General features: G+C 34.2%; 1 protein-coding gene across 11 annotated transcripts in view; it reads left to right on the top strand.

The window, feature by feature from the left end:
• The window catches only part of AKAP9 (A-kinase anchoring protein 9), a 197,697-nt gene that overhangs the window by 149,003 nt on the left and 34,172 nt on the right, over positions 1–14,522 (top strand). For all 11 annotated transcript variants that reach the window (XM_027574908.2, XM_027574907.2, XM_027574911.2 and 8 more), the window contains 6 exons: positions 403–565; positions 1,805–2,017; positions 4,335–4,567; positions 5,506–5,625; positions 8,734–8,910; positions 9,591–9,695. In XM_027574908.2, the coding sequence (XP_027430709.2) occupies positions 403–565; positions 1,805–2,017; positions 4,335–4,567; positions 5,506–5,625; positions 8,734–8,910; positions 9,591–9,695 (1,011 nt within the window). The remainder of the gene's footprint in view (positions 1–402; positions 566–1,804; positions 2,018–4,334; positions 4,568–5,505; positions 5,626–8,733; positions 8,911–9,590; positions 9,696–14,522) is intronic.

Genomic DNA, 14,522 nt, shown 5'->3' on the forward strand with positions numbered 1-14,522 from the left:
AAAAGATACTAAGTTTTTCATAGACTACAATTACAGAAAATTCTTCAGAAAATACCTTAAAAAGAGCCTATGTGTCATTAACTTTATACCTCTCTTTATGTGATAGAATACAGAGCTACTGTTGGAAGTGGTTTATTTCCAAAAGAAACATTTTTTTTGTTTAATAAAATTATACTACATCTCTTATGTAAAGTTGTATGTAGCTAATCTAGTTGTATAGTGACTTTTTCCACCTACTAATGTTAGCATGCACTAGAAATATTAACGGCTACAGTTCAACAGTATGCCTTTATTTCTATTTAAAAATCTTTTTTTTTTTTTTTTAAGCTTTAGTGGGGAATGACATTGGCCTTCCCACACTTCAGTTGTCTTATTTCATGTACGCTTTCCCTCCTTGTTTAGCTTGAACATGCAAAAGTTACACAGACAGAGTTGATGCGGGAGTCATTTCGACAGAAACAAGAAGTGACCGAGTCCCTGAAGTGCCAAGAAGAACTGCGAGAGCGCCTTCATGAGGAATCCAGGGCCAGAGAACAGCTGGCTGTGGAGCTCAGTAAGGCTGAGGGTAAGCAACATACCATTGGCAGCTGAGGGTGGAAAAATTTCAAGTTTAAAAATAGAGATTTTTGATGCAAGACAGATTTGGACATTACCAGTCTACTCTAATTTAGAGTGACCACTGAAACGTAGTTGTAGTTTGTCTTCAGAATTTCTTCAGGCAATTTTAAGAACTGTCTATATTTTTAATTATTAGAAAGTATTTAATAGAGGAGCACCTGGGTGGCTCAGTCGGTTAAGGGTCTGGCTTCAGCTCAGGTCATGATCCCAGGGTTCTGGGATCGAGCCCCATGTCAGGCTCCCCGCTCAGCAGGGAGTCGGCTTCTCCTTTTCCCTCTTTCACTCTACCTACTTGTGTTCTCTCTCTCTCTCTGTCAAATAAGTAAAGTCTGCAAAAAAAAAAAAAGGAAAAAGAAAAAATTTAATAGAATTACAGAGTGCATTAAAAGTTTTGGAAAATACGGAAATAGATGATAGTGGGCGCCTGGGTGGCTCAGTCATTAAGCGTCTGCTTTCGGCTCAGGTCATGATCCCAGGGTCCTGGGATCGAGTCCCACATCGGGCTCCCTGCTCAGCGGGAAGCCCGCTTCTCCCTCTCCCACTCCCCCTGCTTGTGTTCCCTATTTCACTGTGTCTCTCTGTCAAATAAATAAATGAAATCTTAAAAAAAAAAAAAAGAAAGAAATGATAGTGATTTGTTACCATAATCCCACCACCCTAAGGCAAGTCTTGTAATTTAGTGTTGAAAAGACTGACGCTAAGAGATGTTAATAAATTGTTCAAGGCCACCATTAAATGGTGATGCCACGCTTTATGCCTCTAAAGCCTCATGCTGTTTATATTCTGCCATACTGTTGTGGGTGTTGGCCTTGTAGAATCACTTAAAATATCAACTTTCTCTAGTATATTTAAAATGTGATTTGGTTCAGAAGCATCTGATTTATATTAAACTTTCCAGAAACCTATTTATATCTGTGTAATAAAGTGAGTTACACCTACATGTTGCAATACATTAGCATAGCAAAATAATGGAAAGTTCAAAGGGACCTCAGATTTAGGCACAAAGGTTAACAAGAAAAAGATTGCTTTGAACGTACGTACTATCAGCAGCAGCAGATTCATTCAAAACATTTAAAATGTCGGAATGAAGTTTTGCTAACAGTACACCTTTTATTATTTATGTAACACCAAATGGTAAGATTTGAAATAAGTTATAATCCCATTCCCTGTTAATTTTATCTTATAGGTGTCATTGATGGCTATGCAGATGAAAAAACTCTTTTTGAAAGGCAAATTCAGGAAAAAACTGATATAATAGATCGTCTTGAGCAGGAATTGTTATGTGCAGGTAGTAGATTACAAGAGTTGGAAGCAGAGCAACAGCAGATCCAAGAAGAAAGAGAATTACTGTCCAGACAGAAAGAAGCTATGAAAGCAGAGGCAGGCCCAGTTGAACAGCGTATGTATTTTTGGACTTTGTATATGAAACATTCCTTAAAAGTTCAAGGTGGCTCTTTTCCTTTCATTGCCTTTGTTCGTGTATTTTATATGGGGATTGAAAAATTACAAGAAAATCTACCTCTCTGGTAAATGTTTCATTAGCCAACCATGTAGAGTCAGGGGTGTTTTGTTTTTTTTTCTTTTTTCCTTTGGCAGATTTTAACTGGAAAGGAAGCCTTAAAAGAAAGCTACACATAATGAGGCAGGATATTTTTTAAACTATGTAAGATTAAGTACTTTTAATAGCAGAAAAGCAGCAAAAATGTATATTTGGAATAAATAACTAAGAGCACTGATCCAGCACTCCCAGCAAGCAGGGAGGGGGGTGGATTTTGGCCTGCAAGAGAATAGATTGAAAAGGTCAGTGACTGTTAGAAGCAGGGTGACATCTGGTTTAATCTGTGTAGGAGTTCAAAGAATATACAATTTATAAATAACCTTTAATCGTTTCTTAAATGAGAAATTAGGTGTGATATCTTAGTTTTTTTGGCAGTAAAAAATGCCAGTCATTATAACAGTGGAACTTGAAATCCTTTTTATCATATCCTCTCACTTTTATAAATGTGTAGTTTCATTGGTTGAATTTTACCAATTTAGAAATACAGCATACATTTTTGTAATATGGTATGGTTGTTTCTGATGCTCAAATTTATTTAGAGTTGGACTTTTTAATGTACAAAGCATATATATATCATACATGTAAAATATTCAAGAAATACTGGGACATCAAAATGTTATCAATGGTTTCAACTTTTACTTCTAATTCTTTTGTGTACATATTGTCCTATTTTAGGAAGTAGACATGTAAATTATATCTTTGTTCTGTATATGTGTGTTTTCTTTCTATTCTTATAGGACTAGTAGATGCTGCAGTCGATGCAGCACCTGGAGCAGGTGTGTTTATACAGTTGCATGGCCAGTCTTTGGGTGGTAAACTTACAACTCCAAAAATTGGGTGACCCTTGAATTTTCAATCACATACCTCTACTTTTCCAACTAACGTACCTCTAATTTTGCTGTTGTGTTTCATACTTACGGTTTTTCTCTTTAACAAAAAACTACTTACAATAAAATACATATTTATATTTGAAATTAACAACTGACATTCATAGTGATCATCATCTTATATCTGTTTTTCCGCAGAGCTTAAGACCATTTCAGTTTTTTACAGAAACAAATACATTAAACTCTTGCAGCCTATAACTTTTGAAAATGCTCTTTCTAAACCAGGAAATATAAGATGATGGTAACAATAGGATCAATGAAATTTAGTAAGGAGACTCTGGTTCATTTACTTTTATATTAATGTCTAAATCAATATTGTTTTAAAAGGAAAAGCTGTTTTCTCTAGATTCCTAGTCCTGAGTACAGTGTTGGAAGACTGGTTAGTGTAAAGACTCAGGCTGTGTTCCTTTATTTTTTCATTAGAGGATTGTTTTACTTTGCTATTTATACTTAATAATTATATTATTAATATTAATAATAGCTAACACTTATATAGTGCTTACCATACTCTAGGCACTATTCTTTATGTATATTAACTCATTTGATCCACAATAACTGTTAGAGCTCACTACTGTTACTATCCCCAGTTCACATATATGGAAATTGGAGGACATCATATTAAGTTTCACATAGGAAATACACGGCAGAGCTAGGATTTGAATCCACAGTCTCTGCTCCTAAGCACTACACCATACTGCCTCTCATACTTGTCAGTTTTTTCTTGATACATATATGTATGAGCATGCAAGACTAACTCAGGAATATGGATCTAATAAGGAGAAAGACTAACAGGAAATTCTGATTGTAGTTATATTTTTTTTCTGTAACTCTTAACTTGCCTTGGTTAAAAATTTACAGTATTTGATCTTCATGTGTGTTGTGTATGCATATAAAAGTGATTTTATTGGTTTGATTTTTGCCTGAGGTGAGTTATTTCTGTGTTTAAATTTAATTAGACTTTGTTCTTTTCCTTATGATGAAAGTGGATTTATTTATTTTTTTGGTCATTTGCTATGGCATTTTCACAAAGTATTGTTTTTAGTGACAGGATGATTCTTTTTGTTAATACAGTGTAAGTTTTTGATACTAGCTTGCTTATATAGGAATATGATATTTTGATATTTTCACAGGAACATTTTCCTTTTTTACATGAGTTTGAAATAAAACTCAGATCTCTTATTTCATAAAGGTAAAATTTGAGCATAGTTATGGGTGATTTTGCTATTATTAATTATGATTTAACTTAGAATATTTTTTATGTTTGTAAATAGAATTACTACAGGAAACAGAAAAACTAATGAAGGAAAAACTAGAAGTACAGTGCCAAGCTGAAAAAGTGCGTGATGACCTTCAGAAACAAGTGAAAGCTCTAGAAATAGATGTTGAGGAACAAGTCAGTAGGTTTATAGAGCTGGAACAAGAAAAAAATGCTGAGCTTATGGATTTACGACAGCAAAACCAAGCACTGGAAAAGCAATTAGAAAAAACGAGAAAATTTTTAGATGTAAGTATTCTCAACTTGAATATTGATTTTCTCAGTGGAATGCTTACTCGCTGCTACTCTAGGTTGTGACTTTTAAATTATGAAGAGACTCTTGAATTCTAGCATTTTCATCTATATCTGTTTTCTACAATTAACTGAAAAGCACTATTCCAGATAAAAACTCTAATAATTTTTATTGTTCACCTATCACAGCTTTTTAAAGGTGATATAAGCAGATTACAAATAAACCCTACCAGTTAGCCTTTCCAAATTCAGAGTTAAGAAGCTTGTCCAAGTCTTTCCTTTAACCAACTGCCAAAGCAGGGTGAGGATCCTAATAGCTAACTGGCCAACACTGTTTTACCCACAAAAGATATACACAGTAACAGTGTGCTTTGGGAAACGGACTGGGACAGGCTGTTATGCTGTCCTTACTCTCTTCCAAAATGATACTAAGTCTCTAATTTCACAGGCATTTTCTTCTTTGGGGTTTCATTTAAGGCCTGATATTCTCTTCATAGATCAGGGAATCAGATTCTGACACATTTTATAATTTTAGATATGAAAGCTAGATTAGGATGAAAGAAATTGATTTACTAAATAATCTGTTCTGCTTATTTTTTTTAATGACTAAATTAACAATGGAATTCCTCTTTTGTTCCAAAAAAGTAAACTCATTTTTGGGACAATATTTTTATTTCAGGCTATATTAAACATTACTTGAATTTTTAAAAATGTTGTGCTTCAAATGATATTTAAATATGTAAATTTTAATCAAAGCCCAAATGGGCTAGGTACCATACACAAGGTGTTATCTTCTTAAACCTTTTGGTTTGGGATATTCTGTGGTCATCAGTTGTTTGTCTTCAAATAAAGCTATACGTATAACTAAAGGGAAGTAGCAGAAATAATAGCTTCAATATGTATTGTTTCATCTGTTACTGTTATTTATACTTCAGGAGCAAGCCATTGATAGAGAACATGAGAGAGATGTATTCCAACAGGAAATACAGAAACTAGAACAGCAACTTAAGGTTGTACCTCGATTCCAGCCTATCAATGAACATCAAACTAGAGAGGTAAGAACTTTACTGATGTTATCTGCCTTACAATAATTTGTATATTGTGTGTAAAATAAGACATGTATTGTGAAGAACTTAAAGGAAATTCTTTCTGTTATATATAAATCTTCAAAACCAGAAAATCAAATATTGCTTCAATGTAAAAGGTTCTTGAAACTCTAAAAATTGTTTGCATTGAAATTTATCTTCTAGTATTACCCAATTAAATAAACTTCTCTGCTTATTTTTCTATTCCCATTCCCTAGATCAAAAGAATTGTCTGTATTCATGCTTTACTTTCCCATCTTGCATTCTTTTCTCAGTCCCCTGCAATGAAGTTCCAAATCCCTCTGTCTCAGTGGGATTTTATATCCTCTGTTTCATTGAAATGATTCTTGTGAAGGTTATCAGCCTCATGGCTATGTCCAGTAATCATCTCTCTGTCTTCATCATACACAGCCATTCAGAGGCTTTCATTTTAGCCCTCTTCCTTAAACACTTTGGCTTCTGTGACATACCTACTTCATTGGTCTCTTTCTCTAATCTTTGTTTCTCAACCCAAATAAATGATGGAGTACCCCAAGACTTAGTCTTGGGCCCCCTTCTTCTTTCCTGTTCATATTCTCTTCCCAGGTAGTTAATATGTAAAGGACTGTGCATTTATACCTCCAGCTCTGACATCTCTTTTGAGCTCTGGATTTGAATATTCAGATGCTCACTATATCTCCATTTATGTGTCTCAAAATTAACATGTTCAAAGAGAGCTCTTGATTCGTGACTAGCCCCCACCAGAGAAGGACAAGAATAAAACATGTTCCTTCTTTATTTCAGTAAATATTGTACCATCTTCACCTCTTCATTGCCAGGACATAGGCTTCATCCTTGATTCCACTCTTTTTTCCCAACCCCTACTTCCAACCCATTAGTGGGTGAGTCAGGTTGCACTACATCTTCCATCTTCCTGTTCTTAACGTTTTTATTCATCTCCTTAAATCCTGGCTGTCACTGTTTGGCTGGATAATTTTGGTAGCCTCATTAGCACTCTCCCTGCTTCTACTTTTTCATCCCAGTTGTCCATTTCCTCATCTATGAAACATAGAACTCTAAATTTGCCAAATGAATGAAGACTTATTATATAAATTGCTAACAATGGCTTGTTATGGTTATAAAGAGATTGTGCTTGCCATTAGGCTGTATGATTTACCAGGTGTATGACAATGGCTAAGTCACTTTTTTAAAACTTTCTAAAATTTGTTTACTCACTTCTAAAATAGAAATTGTAATAGAACCCACCTCATAGGAGTATAGGCCTACTATATAGTGAAGACATAAAATTGTTTTCAGAAATAATAATAATTAAATTTTTTTTAAAAGCTTATTTAATTTCTAGGGGCGCCTGGGTGGCTCAGTCGTTAAGCATCTGCCTTCGGCTCAGGTCATGATCCCAGGTTCCTGGGATCGAGTCCCACATCGGGCTCCCTGCTCCGCGGGAAGCCTGCTTCTCCCTCTCCCACTCCCCCTGCTTGTGTTCCTGCTCTCGCTATCTCTCTCTGTCAAATAAATAAAATCTTTAAAAAAAAATAAAAATAAAAAGCTTATTTAATTTCTATATAATTTACAAGATTTCATTTCTCTTCAAAGAATTCCAAAGAAGCATAAAATGTCTATAAACTCATAGTAAAATGTTTACATTCTCATTGAAGTAATGTGATATAGAATAGCCTTATCTACTAGAGCAGTAGAAAAGTTATCAATCCCCACAGAGTTTGTAGTTACTGGTCTTATTCCTAACATATTTTCAGCTTTTGAAAAATAGATATGTTTGTTGAAACTCAAAAGAATATTTAAGCTTTAGAACTTCTTGTCATTTCCTATTATTTGGTTTCTTATATTTGAAAACTGACCTGCCTCGTTCATGAAACTTTAAGAAACTAACAAAAATGATTTTCTCCTGGAACAATGTGATCTATTTGTTCTGTCCTTACCTTGCCAAATCTGATTCCCCAGATTCTGATTTTCTCAAGATCAAAACAATCTAACTGTAACAGTATATTGTACTATTTTGCTGCTTTGTTGCCTTCCCTTTTTTTTTTAATTTTTTTGTTTAATTTTATTTTATTATGTTAGTCACCATACAATACATCATTAGTTTTTGATGTAGTGATCCACGATTCTTCCTTGACTGTACTTCCAAATCTTAGTCTACCCATTACTATCAAAGTTTCTCCTCAGGGGCTTTGTTAACTGTCATCCTTGAACATGTAATTATAGGTAAGTTTGCATTTGTTTTAATGTTTTGCAAAATAAGTATCATTTTGGATCATTTCCTTAAAATATCTCATTGAAATAAGCTAGAATTCCTTTTTTTCTTACCATCACACTTCCTTTTTCTCTCCTCACTTGATGAGATTGAATTTCATAAGCTATCTTATTAATGCTTCCTGAATTCTTCCATCACAGAGCCATTCTCTTGAATAGACCCCACATGTCAGAATTACTTAGGGAAACTTTCAGGGTGTACAGATCCCTGTCATCACTTCACATTCTCCTCTCTCTTCTGCGCTGCTGAAACGTATAGGCTGAAAAAGCTTTCTAAGTGACTGTATTAAAGCTCTCCCATCTCTGTGGTGTTTAGAACCATTGCATTATTATATGTATCAATTCTACATATAGAAAGAAAAATAGAATCCATGAAAGATTTTTTAAGAAAAATAGAATCCATGAAAGATTTTTTAAGGTTATCTTATCTCACATAAGAGTGTAAGTCAATATTCTGCAAACGTGTCATTTTTATTAGGTTTTAGTGTGGTTGTACCATTAGAGCTTTATACTTCAACATTATTCAAAAATGTAACATTTTTTTCTCCTCCTAGCTGGGGAAAGTCTTCATCTTAAGAGAAAACTTTTTGTAAAGGATTGATGAAAGCAGTATTATTTCTGTTTTGTTGTACTGCTTTGTTTTGTGAACTCAGAAATATGTCACTATAGTTGGAGACGATCATTGCTATCCTTGTCAAAAATAAAATTAGTCTAGCATCTGAAAATACTTTTTGAAATGAGGATAGATAGTTTATTATTAGCTTGTTGAAATTTTTTTGTTACAGTGTTTGCTTATTATATTTCCAGGTTGAACAGTTAACAAATCATCTGAAAGAAAAAACAGACAAGTGCAGTGAGCTTTTGCTGTCTAAAGAGCAGCTTCAGAGGGATATCCAAGAACGGAACGAAGAAATTGAGAAATTGGAGTTCAGAGTAAGGGAACTGGAGCAAGCCTTACTCATTAGTGCAGACACTTTTCAAAAGGTGTGGCATTTTCTTTAGGTTAATTTTATCAAGTGTTTTAATGCAAATTACTCTTAGTTACATGAACATCTGTTCCTTTACATAAAAAATTGCTGTTGACTTTTTGTTGCTATTATTACAAAATATAAATAATATCTTTATGTCTTCAGTGACATCGTAACTGTATCTGTTTATTCTTATCTCCAGATATTACTTGCATACCTTAGTCCTGAGAAAGGAAGATTAGCTAAACCAGAAGAATTAATGATCCTTTTAACAGTCAGTAAGGTTGTGATTGTAAAATAATAGCCAAGTGTGAAAAAGCTGTGGATACCAGGTGAGGCTGATGCTTTATCCCAGACTAAGAAGAAATGAAGTCTATTTCCATTATACTGCAGAAAGCAAGAATGAATCAAAGAAGAAGAGCAGGATAAGGAAGGTTAGGAAGGGAGCAGTTCAGGGGATAGCCTCCGTTTTATCTGAGGAATGAATTTTAAGAATGTCAAACATTCCTGTTTGAATTTGTATAAAAATGCATTCAAAACTGAGTATAACTTTGATTATTCACTCATGTAGATTATCAGCTGCTAACTGATAACTGATAACTGAAATGAAAGAAATGAAAGTGCTACTTCTCTAATTAAAATGAATGATCAGGAATTAATGTCTGAATTTTTGAAAAAATTCTTATATATTTAAAGGTAGAGGACCAAAAACAGTGTGGAGCTATAGAAGCTAAAGCAGAATTGTCCCTAGAAGTACAGTTGCAGGCTGAGCGAGATGCCATAGACCGAAAGGAAAAAGAGGTAAGGGGTTTATTTCTAATGGCAAAATGTGGTTTGAAATATTTTAAATAATTTTAAATAAGTCACCTTGAGAATATCATTTGTATAGAATGGAGTTTATAGTCTAAACCAAAGTTTAGGTGATTATCTTAGCTCATTGCTTAAGTTGACCTTGAAGACAATAAAGATTTGAACAAATACGCTGGTATGAGGAAGAGTGTTCCAGGTAGAGGAGACAAGTGTAAAGGCCTTGACACAGGAAGAAGTTTTAAACACGAAAAGAAGGTAAATATGAATTGAGTGAAGAGGAGAGTGGAGAGAGAGTTGTGTTAGGACAAAAGGCAATATCTCTCTTTTTTTCTTACTTTACCATGGGCTTTGAAGTATTGCTACTTTGCTGTAGGGTTTGGTTTTTTTGTTTTTTTGGTGTTTTTTTTTTTTTTAAGTTATGTTGCCCTGGGAGGTTATAGTGCTATTTTATAATATACTAAACATGTTCTTAAAACAAAAGATTAACAATGAGGTAACTATATAAAGTTTTCCTGTGTTTTTCTGTTCCCTCCTCAAAAAAAAAGAAAATCCACTTTTAATACAGTAATAATTTCCAGTTTCAATTTAAATTAAACTTAATTTAAATCTTGGTCTACTATTTTTCTAAGACATATTGTACTCTGCATTATCTAGCTGTATCATATTTAAAATACTTCAGGTTATTTAAATTACATTTTTATTTCCATGTAATTTTCTCAGGATATTTAATATATTTTAACAAATATTTATTAAACTTAAAGAGTAAATAAAGTAAATAAATGTTAATAAGTGCTTTGGAAAATATAAGAATGATTTAGATATCAACTAAATCCAGCTCAGAAAAAAGCCATCTATATAAATGACAAATAGAAATGATCATCTCCATGAGAAGGTTTATTTTCTCGCTATCATATTATACTAATGTTTATCTAAAAGGTTTTTGATTATTTTGCTTTTTTGGTTCTTCTGCAACAGGCAGGGAACACTTGTTTACCTGTAACCACTTTTATGTGTTTTGAAAAGAATTAACATTTAAAGTACCTTACACTAATAGAGAAATTGCTCTCTAAAAAGATAAACTTTCAAAAGTGGACCCCAAAACAATGATAGTTGATTATGGATAGTTGATTAATTTTACTAACTTTATATTTTAATTATCTTCTGAATTTAATATAACATTACTGACACCTTAATTTTTTAAAGTAAGTATTCAGTGGCTGTCTACCTTTAACTCAGAATCATAGTTGTTCAGAACTACAAAGAGACTGTTCATACAGCTTCTTTCAACCAACTCCCAGTGTTTATAGATATGATAGAGCCAGACATGTTGAGTGAGTAAAGGGTTAAAATGATAGCTCATCCTAGTCTACCTAGTTTTTAATAACAGTGACAAGTACTCTGTCAGAACCCACTCATCTATAACTGAAGACTGAAAGAGAGGAATATAGAATTAAAACCTGTCTTTTAATGAAAATAACTTTTTTTTAATGAAAATAACTTCTTAAGCATTCTCTCCTGCACTAGGCAAATGTTTTCAGATATCTGATGTAGTATAAACATAAGATGTCTATATGTGTCATTATATTTTGAGATACTATCTACTACTCTGATAGCCTTAATCTGTGCAAAACTTTAAGTTTATTGTAGGCTGAGAAATGCAGAATGAATAGAAAGAGAAGAAACTTTAAAAATAGGAGTTTTAGGGTGATAAGAGAAGGGGAATAATGTGGGGAGAAAAAGAAGGAAAAATTTATTTAAAAAAAGTTGCCTTGGGGAGCTTGGGTGGCTCAGTTGCTAAGCATCTGCCTTCGGCTGGTCATGATCCCAGGGTCCTGGGATCGAGCCCCACATCAGGCTCCCTGCTCAGCGGGAAGCCTGCTTCTCCCTTTCCCACTCCCCCTGCTTGTGTGCCTGCTATCGCTATCTCTGTCTCTGTCAAATAAGTAAAATCTTAAAAAAAAAGAAAAAGATGACTTCGATAGGTTTTAACTCTCTATAGAGCTAATGAGATCTAGCTTATAGATGGCAGTAATACATGGTAGTAGTTAACTTTGTGGAGGTCTGTGCTATAAAGTGGTATTTTAAAATCCTAATGTCATTAATCCTTAAAGTCTCCCTGAGGATAGGCTCTAGTGTTACCTCCATTTTACAGATGAGTAAACTGAGTCTTAAGAGAGTTTAAATAACTTGTTCATGGTCACACAGTAAGTGGTTGAGCAAGCATTCCTCCTAGATTTCTCTGATTCTGGAGTCCTGTAATGCTGTACTGCCAAAGAATTGGGGAATATTTTGCCTTGTTGGTGAGAAGTATTAAAGACTGTCACTCAACATTTATTGAGATCTTAACATATGTTGACTACCACTATCCAGTTGTAAAACCAGCAGCAGATTTCAAAGAATCTAATGTCTAACTAAGAAGACATATACATAAAAAAGATAAAAGAAAACACAAATAGTTGCAAATTAATATGATCCAAACAGTCTAGATAACATATGGTAGCTAAATTAAACAAGATTAAAACAAAGAACCACTGTTCTGTTTTAAAACTCTAAGAATATTCTTGTGGTTTTGATTGTTGTAGACACAGTAATAGGACAGCCTGGGACTGAAACTGGAGTCTGGCTGAATAGGAGGAAAGAATCCTATAGTGTCATCTTTGGGAATTGAAGTCTCTGTTGTGATGACTCAAATTCAGCTTCTTATAACAGAAATGTTAGTGCTTTGGGCCAGTGCTTCTCAGACTTTAATGTGCACATGAATCCCCTGGAGATCTTGTTAAAAAGAAGATTCAAATTCAGTAGGTCCAGCATGAGGCTTTGGAGTCTGTGCATCTAACGTGTTCCCAGGTGATGCCAGTTCTGCTGCTCTAGGGACAGCACTTTGAATAGCAACGCTTTAGGTCACATTGGGAATTTGACCATAAACTCCTGTATCAAGAAAGTAAAAACAAATAAATGAAAAAACAGACTCTTAAATACACAGAACAAACTGGTGGTTGCCAGAGAGGAGGTGGGTTGTGGTGGGAGGGTGAAGAGGAGTAAGATGTACCCCAAAAAACAAATAGCATTTGGGGTAAAGCATCAATTTTGAACCTAAATGTCTACGTATGTATTGAAGTAATACCTTTCATGAAAAGTAGCTGTGAAAGATAGGGACAGGTGTAACTACTACTGTACTAGATAACTTTGAAGAAGATAAAATCACCGCAGTTTTAAGCAAACCAACCTGATAATTATATATGAACAAGTACTAAGTGTATTTAAGGTGTGTCTACTAAGTTTAATACCAGTGTACAGAAAATAATTTAAGTATAAGTTTTGGACATTAGTTATTATAAGCAGGATAAATGATAGTTAAGAATGTGAGGCTCCAGGGGTGCTTCGGTGGCTCAGTTGGTTAAGCATCCGGCTCTTGGTTTAGGCTCAGGTCATAATCTCAGGGTCACAGGATTGAGCCCCATGTTGTCGGGCTCCTCACTCAGCAGGGGTACTGTTGGAGATTCTTTCTCTCCCTCTCCCTCTGCCCTTCCCCGCCACTTGCTTGCTCACTCTCAAATAAGTAAAATTTTACCAAAAAAAAAAAAGAATGTGAGGCTCCAAAGATTTAACTCCTCACCACATACATACTAGCCTTGTGACCTCAGGACAGGGTATTTTGTTCTCAGTGACTCCCTCATCTCCAAAATGGGGATAATCCAAGTAAAGATCTCATAAGGTTGTTACATATAGAGTTTTAAAAAAATAATACATATAAAGCACCTTATGCAGTACCTAGCAATAAATTGTCTATAAATAAATGATGGCTACTATTACTAGTATCAGTACTATTTCTGTTAAGGGGCTTTGCCTTGCTAGTGCTAAGATACAATTCTGATTACGTGTCTGGGTGTAAGCAGCATATGGTTCCTTTCAAGTTCTAAGGTAATAAATGATTTATAGGCTGCCCTCTGAGCCAGCTGCTACTGAATAATGTTGCTCCTGCATTTTAGATTGCTTTTAATGCAACAGTTTTGATCATCAGATAAATACACATTTGGAAATCCATTCACTAAATATTTATTAAATAGCTACAAAGCATTGAGCTAAATGACTATTCCTTAATCAAGCCCAACTTTTAAAATACAATGATAACTAGCTCTTGAAACTCAGCGTTAATTTCAGTCTCTATATAACTATTACAGAGTAATTGCTTTATCATTAACAGCAATCTGTGCTCAGGAAAGAGCTAAATTTTTATTGTCCTACACATAGGTGCTCTCTAATTTTATCCTAAAATGGTATTAATAACTTGCTCTTTAAGTTTATGTATTTCAGGCCTAAGGATCTCACGGTCTTAGTGTCTACCTCTCCTTTCTTCTACTTAGATGAGGTACATGCAGCCAAACCTTTCATTAGGTTAAGTATTAGTACAGACTAATTTGAGCTAGTCTTACTTGGTAAGTCAAACAACTGACTTAATTTTGCAGCTTTCTTGAACCTTTTGATAGCAACTAAATTTAACATGAAATAAGATTTAAAATGTAGACTCTTTCCCTTCCTCACATGACTTTTTTCTGCTTTGTCAGAGAATATTTTAGGTAAGAAATGGCCCCTTGAATCCCTCCTCTGAAGGTCTTCTCTTTGCTTTGAGTAGAATGATTTAAGGATGATCAGTTTGAAAATACCTAGAAACCACACGGTTATACCTGCCTTAGAGAAACCCCTTTATTCTCGTGGCTCATATGTCTTAAGTATATATGTTTTATACAGCTAATTTAGCACTTTTCATTCTCTCTTGACAAACGTGTATAAACAGGTATTTTTTTTTCTCTTTCCTTT

This window comes from Zalophus californianus, chromosome 12 (assembly GCF_009762305.2).
Source record: "Zalophus californianus isolate mZalCal1 chromosome 12, mZalCal1.pri.v2, whole genome shotgun sequence".
In the NCBI taxonomy this organism is placed as follows: Eukaryota; Metazoa; Chordata; class Mammalia; order Carnivora; family Otariidae; genus Zalophus; species Zalophus californianus.